The sequence below is a fragment of the Rhamphochromis sp. 'chilingali' genome (genome assembly GCF_963969265.1).
Source record: "Rhamphochromis sp. 'chilingali' genome assembly, chromosome: 2".
Classification (NCBI taxonomy): domain Eukaryota; kingdom Metazoa; phylum Chordata; class Actinopteri; order Cichliformes; family Cichlidae; genus Rhamphochromis; species Rhamphochromis sp. 'chilingali'.
The window spans coordinates 15,653,159-15,662,712 of record NC_137930.1 but is presented as its reverse complement, the minus strand read 5'-3'; the positions used below and the strand labels follow the sequence as shown (position 1 = coordinate 15,662,712).

At 39.8% G+C, this 9,554-nt stretch overlaps 1 protein-coding gene across 1 annotated transcript; it reads left to right on the top strand.

Annotated features, from left to right (window-relative positions):
* The first annotated feature begins 457 nt into the window (after nucleotides 1-457).
* LOC308384507 (MOB kinase activator 1B) lies at nucleotides 458-7,486 on the top strand. The gene is made up of 6 exons (XM_080863033.1): nucleotides 458-761; nucleotides 1,794-1,960; nucleotides 5,122-5,215; nucleotides 5,977-6,110; nucleotides 7,074-7,237; nucleotides 7,343-7,486. Exons 1-6 carry the CDS (start codon nucleotides 748-750, stop codon nucleotides 7,418-7,420), a joined length of 651 nt encoding a protein of 216 aa, XP_080719159.1. The 5' UTR covers nucleotides 458-747; the 3' UTR covers nucleotides 7,421-7,486.
* Nucleotides 7,487-9,554: the final 2,068 nt, after the last annotated feature.

Sequence of the window (9,554 nt, the reverse complement as noted above, 5' to 3'; positions counted from 1 at the left end):
ACGGACATGAAGGCAGCACAGATCGTGACACTGGCTATGAAATTTCCATTTTATATTTCAAGAAAACAGCTCCATCTTCAGGCTATATTTTTTATCGAACAAATTCAACAGCATTTACCCTGTAATTTTAACTTAGCTAGCAGCATCAGTTATAATAATTTTTGAATCACAGTTAAATAAAAAAAAACAAAACAAAGACATGTAGCCTAGGCCGTTATAAATATCAGTGAATTAATAATTAATGAAGAAAACATAAAAAACATAAATACTGAAGCATACGCCAGTTTCGTAAAATATATTACTTTATTCTTCAATATAATATATAGAAAGTAGCCTACATGTTTGCTTAAAATGTTCCTATTCAAAGGAAAGAACAGTAGTTCTGAACCATTTGTTCCACTAGATGGCAGCACACAGTAGAACTGCGTCTTCTCTGCCTTCAAGGTTAGATGAAGAAGTGAGTATTGCAGTCAGTGCGCTGCTGCCTCCCAGCGTACAGCAGCTAGTAGATTGGTCTGTCTTTAAAATACATCTGTTTCCCCCCTTTTTAAAAACTAGTGGGTAGTTATTTCTGTTAATATTTATATTTTTTCGGATGTTTAACAAGGACCACACGACTAAGCCCGAGAAGAACCGAGGAAGTGCGAGGCTTTAGAGTTTTTGGCAATCCTTTTGGGCTGCCTTTACTCTGCTTTTATTATCGGCTGTTTTCCAAGAAGGGATTTTTTTTCGGCGACCCGAGGAAACATGAGCTTTCTTTTGTGAGTTACAACCTTTCGATACACGCTTATTTTGTCTCGCCATTTAGCTTCGTGTTTGGGAAATGCCAGCTTTGCTGCAACAGCTAGAAAGTTAGCTAGCCGTAGCGTTTCAAGGGCTTAGACTATTTCCTGGACGTACCTCGGACTGCTACTGATTCGCCTTATTTTCTGTAGCTTTCACTACACTTTCAAATTGTAATCAATACTAATCGCATATTCATCGGTACTTTAAGGCTAGTGGTTACAGTTGACCAAAAGAGAAATTTCACCTACTTAGAACAGGTCCACTGACAAATTGCCTCGAGAGAGATGGAGGGTTTTGATTGTGACTTGGATATTTGCTGGTGTAAACACTTTGATGCCACCGGCTAATCTAACACAGCACTGCTACCGCTAAACGCAGCAAAGTAACACCACAGTATGTCGTCGATATTTAGCCAGCTATTAAAATAATGTCTGTTTGAGGTAAGCTGAGAAACGTCAGACACACCTACTCTGATAGTTTGTAGTTAGATTGAAGAAGATGACGTCTAGATTTACTATTGTTGTTGTCATCTTAATTTTTGTGTACTTGGTATATATGGGGAGGCTCGAAGGAAATGGCTAATGAAGAACAACAGTATCCTGATAATGGCACATACTTATTTTGAATTACAGAAATGCTACAGGATATTTTGGGTCGGATCTTGCCATTAGAGGATGCTCTAATTAAACATTTATTTTGTGTGTCCAACCCATGCTGTGAGGACTCACAAATTCTTGTTTAATGGGGCAGTGAGATCAACTGAATACAGTACCTCTACAAATAGCCTCATTATACAGAGAGGGGCCACACTGTTCACACACACCCACTTACATTCTGCTAAACTCAAACGAGCTTAAGCTCCCTTTGACATCTTTTTAAGAAAGTCACAACTTTTTTTTGAAAGGTCACCTCACATTAGTGTTCGGGGACCTCATGATTTCTTATATCTTTCTGTCTTTTTGTTTATTCTACCTTTTGTCTTCCGGTTTTATGTGTGACTCACACAGTGGAAATCGTTCATCCAAAACATTCAAGCCCAAGAAGAACATCCCGGAGGGTTCTCATCAGTATGAGCTGCTGAAACATGCAGAGGCTACTCTGGGGAGTGGAAACCTGCGCATGGCAGTCATGTTGCCTGAGGGTGAAGACTTAAATGAGTGGGTCGCAGTCAACAGTAAGCACTGAGTTTTATTTATTTTTCTTCTCTCTTGATACACCCTTTTATTTTAGGTTTAGATTCCTGGCTAAAGGGGCTCAGCACACTTCTGAAAAACATTTAATATCTTCAAGTCTTGTTCCTGACTCTTAATTAGTCCAAATCATGAGTCAGTTGCGAGCGAACTATCAAGCTGTAAGATCTTGGCATTGCTTCCAAAGACCATGTGCATTCATGCCAGAGCAGCCACCGTGAATGTTAAATAGACTTTATTGTCTGTGCTGTGAGCGCCTTGTTTACTTTCCTCTAAAAGGAGACAAATGGTCAGTGGATGCTTAAATCCTCATGCGTCAAAAAGCCTTCAGGGTTGGAGACAATCACGAGCCCAGCCTTTTAACACGTGATTGTCTGTCAGATGCTTTCTTAAGAAAAAATTTTAGGCGTGCCCAATTTCTAGCTTTGTTAACTGCACCTCTGAATTGCTGCCGCCACCGCTGCTGCACTCCTAATATTTGTGCTCTCCAGATTCACAGAGGGGTAGAAGCAAGGTTGGCTAGTATTGCACAAGCTATTGCAGCTTGCACAATGAGTGAAGTCAGAATAAAAGTGCTGTGAGCAATAACTTCTCCCACCACCAAGCACAAATGACTTTTCACATGATCTGTGTTCACGAGAAGCCGTCCACTTCATGTTTTTAAGATTGTTTTGCATGTACTGGATAGCAACACAGTCCTGTGGCAGCTGTTCAACCCCAGATGGATGGATGGATGAATGGATGGATAGTGACAGTAGAAGGAGAAGTTACTGGCATGCAGTAAAAGGTCTCCAGGTACAATTGAACATGGGGAAATAATCTGACCAGTATCTTAACCAATTGCCTAGCTGGATACCCATCTGTTCCCTTTAGGAACTATTTCATAGTAACTGTTGGAGGTAGTACCCTCTCTTCTCCAGTGTCTTCACTTAGAAATGCGTTATTGTGATCCTTTTGAGACCTTTTCCAAACATAAGAGGAACAGTGAGTAACACAGTCGACAGAAAAGCGCTAATGTTGGTCAAACATTGGCTACAGCAACTCTTAACATTAGCCCTGAAAGTGGAACCATGCATGGAGAAATGAGTTGACAGTGAAGTCGTGTCTTTGAGTCTTTGAGTGGGACAAGGAAATGCAATGCAGTTTTGCCTCGCCCAAGCATTACATTGAAATCTTTGCTAGGATTTCCCCCTCAAATTGCTGTTGGGTATGCGTGACACAGTGAAGCAATGTGGGTGAAAATAAAGAGGCTGAAGCAAGATTACAGGAAAATAAAGGACCACAGGAAGAGATAGCGTTTTATCACTGACTGTTACATCATTTTAGGGTTCTTATTAGCTTTATGAATGAAAACAGAAAAAAGGTTTGAGGTTCATCTGTTAGAGCTTAGCATCAGGTATTCCCCAGACGGATTTTGGCTCCTGAATTTTTAGTCTATTTTATATCATTAAGATAATTCTGCTTTCTCTCACTGGTATAGGGCTGGATCATATCATATCGTTCACGGTAATACCAGTATAATGTTGGGCAACGATAAGAGAATGAAATATCATGATAGAATATGGGTAAAATGCGCATGCGCAGTGCCTTTATTTTCATATGTACATGGCGGAAAAAGCATTGCTGCGACGGAGAATGAGGAGGGCGAAAGCGGATCGTCGAATGAAACGGATGAACCAGAATTGGTTTGTAAAAATGCTGCAACTTCAGTGGTGTTGAACTGGTTTAGCTTTCGTCCGTTCAATAAACAACAAAGCACTATTTTTGGTAGAGCATGCTAGCGGGCCGTCGTTATTAACGTGTTTTTTGGAAAATATGGCACACTTAAAATCAATCCTTTGATTTTTCTGAAAATCAACAATGCCCCTTATAATCCCGTGTGCCTTATGTATGAATTCTGGTTGTGTTTACTGACCTGGAAAAGATTTTATGTGGTACACGGCACTCGTAAATCTGTCAGGTGTTTTAGTACGACTTTGCTAAGCTACAAACCTGCACCGCTTGATGGATTGTCGGGGCATGGTCATATCGCCCTGCTCTACGCTGGAATATTCATTTCTAGGCTGTAATCACATCAGTATGTTTGGTGGCATAAACAGGAATTTGGACTATTGGCTTTGTACAGCAGCATACAAAAATATTCTGTCAACTATGATTGGACAGTTTTTTGTTTTTAAAGGGATCTCAAAGTGAACCTGACAAACCACATGCCATGACAACTGGTCAGTATGGGTTTTTTTTTTTTTTGTGTGCGTTTTGTTTTTTCAATGGGATTTTTAAGTTACACTCTCAACCCAAATGCTGCCAGTGCTTAAAATGGATCTCCCCAACTGATGGGAAGCCAAAGTTGGCTGTATGCCACTGGGAATGAGTTGTAGCACAGTTTGTGCCAGATAACTGGACTGTGCACTGGTCTACAGTTTTGGCCTGGGTGGTGAAATAGGGATAGGCACAGTGCTGTGGGGTAATCTGATGCCAGCAATCGGTGCTGGCAAACACTACAGTTGGTGTCATATAGCAACACTTTTTCATCCCCAGGGCCAGAAACTGCCTTTCTGTTAGCAAATATTGTCCTTGCAGAAATGTCCTCAAGTAACCCTTTTCACTGACGCACTATTGGTGCCCAATTTATAACTTGTCCTGCAAATTTTTCCACCCACAATAATAATAATCATCATAATCATAATAGTGCCATTACCAAAAAGCTGGAACCATTGTGGGAACAGAAAAATATATTGCCAAAAGTTAAAAGTAATGAAAGGGAGTAGTACAAGCAGTATACTGCTGAAGGAGGTGTGAAAGTGTCCTTTCGTGTCTGTGCCTTAACACCAAGGAGGTAGTCCCCACACTGTTTGACCATGGTTTGTGTCCAAATGGGAGTTTTGTGTTCTGTTCTGTTTTCAGTTTTTTGCCTCCCACTTTCACATGCTGATTAAGTTTAGACTCTGAAAATTATATTTGGGGGTATCAAGTTTGTTTAGCAAGTGTGCACATGTGAGTGGTTGGTTCACTATTATAACTACAGAGTAGAGGTGAAAGGAGGCCTTCTGCAAATCACTAACACAGGAGTGTGTGATGCACTAGAAATGAAAACAAGCTGCCTAAACACAATTTTAATGTTTTTCTTTATTTCACATTTTTCCAGCTGTGGACTTCTTCAACCAGATCAACATGCTGTATGGCACCATCACAGATTTTTGCACTGAGGAAAGCTGTCCAGTCATGTCTGCTGGTCCTAAGTAAGTGATTAAAACTCATAAAACTAGCCCATGGGCTATTCTTCAGTCTTTGTTGTGTGACGAGACTGAGCAGGGTCAGGATTTGGAAAATGCACTTGTCTTCATAATCGTATACACCCTGTGACATAGATCTTTTTGTTTTGGACTCCCGCTGTCACGGTAGATTTGCAGCAGATGTCTTTTATGTGCTGATAAAAATTTAGATTTAATTCTACAAAGGAAAAAACGCCTATTAGAAAATGTTTGGTGACTAGCATCAACTCTTACTCGAACCAGGACCACTTGTATATTATCTGCTTATTGAGAAAGACCACTTTGCTACAGTTGATTACATCAGTGTTGAATAAGTCCAGATGGAGACCATAACGGGGTTTTTCCTTGCTCAGAATGGGCCTCTGGCTAGGGACTGCTCGCATAAGCGTGATTAGTGCTTGTAGTTACTGAGCCACACAGGCCAGTTTGATCTCAGCTGGGCCATACTAATAAAACAATCGCATGATAACATACCTTTCATTTAATATACAGAAGTTTACGTTTAAAGATCCACCTATTAACAAACAAAACACACGATTATGTGTGCATTAGATGTGCAGAAATCATTTTTCTCCTGTTTCTGAGAATTTGATTGACATGAATATTCATTATGCTCAATTAAGCTTTTGTTATAACACTCGGGATTTTCTTCCTTCTCTTTTGAGTCAGCCAAAAATTCCTCTTGGTATAAATGTGCTCAGTGTGTTTTTCATTGTTATTTCCTGTAGGTATGAGTACCACTGGGCTGATGGAACCAACATCAAGAAGCCCATCAAATGCTCTGCTCCCAAGTATATTGATTACCTCATGACTTGGGTGCAAGACCAGCTCGACGATGAGACGCTTTTCCCTTCAAAGATCGGTATGATTCACTTTGTAGTTTCTACCAGCCTTCACCTTCAGTTATCGTTTTAATGCACATGTCGTACATCAAACAATAAGGTGTGTGGAGATTCAGAATACATGCACAGCCTTTTTTATTACCAGAGAAATCCAGCTCCCACGCAAAATGAATGCATGCAAGTAATAGAAATGATGAACTTAGCAGAAATGTGAACTTTTCAAGTTTTCCTTATTTAAATGTAGTGGTGCATTTGTCTTTTTTAATTTTATGTAATAACCTAACACATTTAGAGATCTTCCTGGATGACAGTGTACAGGATTGTTAAGTGGTAGTATTTGCATACCTACAGTTATCAGCCTCATAACTAGTTGTGGCGTGTGCAGTCTAAGGTGGAGTTTTATTGCTATTGAATGGCAGCCAGCATAAACTGCAGTCTGATAGACCCAGTACATATTAGTAGAAGTGGTGAGTGTGCTGCCCTGGAGGTACACAATTCACTCCATTGCCTATGATCTGTTGTTCACTTGGCCAGAAATAACCTCAAAACCTGCCAGCATCTTCAAGGTTCCTTGGAGGTGTGTGTTGTGATGAAGTACCCATTGCACACATGTTAAAATCAATTCGGGGCTCAATAAGCGTGCATTCATTTGTTCAGCATCTGAAGCTTTAATTTACTCGTCCTAGTGTCTATATTGACTTGTACGGTAGGTGGCTCTCTGTAGAAGCCTCTGTGCTCTGCAGCAGTTTAGTTTAGTGTTTATTGTTGAAACTAAAACTTTCTTTCCTGCAGATGAATCCTCGGCACAGTGAACATGAGGTGTTGCTGTGTTGCTTTCATCACTCTTTGTGCTTCCCTAAGATCATGCTGTGGCCTGCCTGTGCAGACTGCAGCATTTTCACAGGCAGACTGTAATGTAGCTGCATGTCGAGCTCTCTGGTGTTTTTTCGAAACACTTTCCTTCTCTTTCTTTTGTTCCCAAGGCGTGCCCTTTAAGCGTAATTTTATGTCTGTGGCGAAGACCATTCTGAAGCGTCTGTTCAGGGTCTACGCCCACATCTACCACCAGCACTTTGACTCCGTCATGCAGCTGCAAGAGGAGGCCCACCTCAACACATCATTCAAACACTTCATCTTTTTTGTTCAGGTAAAGAATCCCTGATATCTGACTAATGCGGCACGTTGCTACCAAGGGCTGTAGCGTGTCGAGTCATGGGGTAATGCTTGCTCCTTTTTCTTTTGTCTTTCACAGGAGTTCAACCTCATTGACAGGAAAGAGCTGGTCCCACTACAGGAGCTGATTGAAAAACTGACAACCAAGGATAGATAAACAGCCCTGTAATCCTTATTTTATTGCTCTTCTAGTTTTTGCACAGATACCCACCCACCCCCACCCTGGCTATATGTATGCAGTATGTACTATTTCCATTTGGGGAAATGTTTTTAATAAGGCCAGGAAGAAGGAAGGGTGTTGTTAGGTTAAAGGCACCAGGACTAATGCTATCAGGGATTAAGTTAATTGAGCAAACCACAGATTAACATTAGCTGTATGGGGGAAAAAAAAGAAATTTCCCTTATATTCTATCACGGCTTACTTTAAGATAAGATGGATATATGTTTATTAATTTTCTACCTGACTGCACAGATGTTTTGTTTTTGTCCCACTTGAATTTAAGATAACATACTATTAGGTTCCAGCTCCATCATAGAAGAGAGCAGCGATTAAGCAGAGATGCTGTATCATAGGGTGGTGTGATAAATAACTGAATATTATTGGTTTATTTTAACATAGAAGGATCTTGATTTGATTTGATCTAGGTTTGCTACTGTCCACATCTGTAATATCATAACATCAGTCACAAAAGAATCCTAAGTGCCTAGCATGGCTCATAATTGCCCTAGTATATCAAAGGCCATATAACACTGATGTGATTGATTCATTCAATTTTCCTCACCACGTCCCTTTTAAGTTTGTGCTTCTTACACCCCCACCCCTATTTTTTTTTCCTATGTGTCCTGTAACTTGGCTCAGAATTATTTCTTTATTTCTTCTGCTCCTCGTCGACTTTATTTAGTTATAAAGTCTTTTGGCCAAGTTTTATAATGTGCAGGCTATGATACATGAATGTGTTGTGAAGGACATAGAAGTGAAGCTAGAATGATGTTATGCTGTAGCAGGGACTAAGAAATGACGAATCTTGTAGCATGGTCTAGTAACATGTCCCTGTGTACTAGTTTTTCCCCTTCAAAAACTTTGAAATAGTAACAGGTTTTAGAAGAACTTTGAAGGGATGAAAAACCCAAAATTGTAGGGAAATAGATGTAGAAATCTGTGTTTAGACTCCACTGTTTGAGACATGCTAGCATTATGAATTGGATACAGCAGAATCCCTTGTTATCATACTGGCTGTAAAGCACTTTGAACAGTGTTTCTGATCTCTATTTTTTTGAATGTTTTCTTCCTCCTTGCCCCATGCCCCACCCCCACATGGATTGGCTGTGCTTTGGGAGAAGCTGTACCATGTGACTGACCATAGTTTATTTCATTTAACTCCCTCTTAAATCAGCTGAAAGGCACAAGTGAGACTTCTTATTGCTTTCTTTCTTGACTGGTTTGTTGTTGTGGTGATTCGAAGAGGAGATTCATGTACCTTTCTCCAATCGCAAAGTGTAGTTTTTGACTATGCAATAATTGACACGACACTAAAAGGGGATGCCAGTTGGCTCATTCATACTTTATATCCAATATTGAGATTTCTTTATAAGTCTTCTGTTTGGGTGAAGGATGCATACAGAAGTGCTTCTCTGTCAGGTTAAGTTTAAAAAAAACAAACAAACAAAAAAAATGAACGGTGACATGAATATTTTATATCTGAAATTTGTCAGAGGTATAACACTTATAAACGCACATGTGTAAATACTGAGAGTTAGACACGTCTTGGAAGATTCAGTAAGCATGGAGTGATAGTTTTTGGTTAAACGAGTGCATTTATACCTTTTAGAGGCTGCTTCCTTCTCCCTTTCTTTGGATATTAAAATCTTGTTTGTTTTGATTGTTCAGTATCTTCTCATTTCCAACTTACTTAGCTTATTATGATGAATGTTACTGCTCACCAGATATCTGAAAATGTAATAGAATATCGGTCATCCTGCAAGCATCTCATCCTTATGAAATGCCCGAAACATAGCCTGTTGCCTACGGTTTTTCCTCCTCGACTGAAGTAATTGGTGAATTGTCTGTAAATAAAGGCTTGGTAGGGGTTTTCAATGCTACTGAATTGATTTATGCTGTTTATAAGGCAAATAAAGGTGGGCTTGACTCTTTGAAAAACTTGTATGTTCATTATGTACTGTGAGCTCAGCGCTACTGGTGATCAGAGTAAAGCATTTAATAAAGTACTGTACTCAAGTACAGTTGTAACCTTTTTTCTTTTTTTTCCTTTTTTTTTAAACTGCTTTATGCT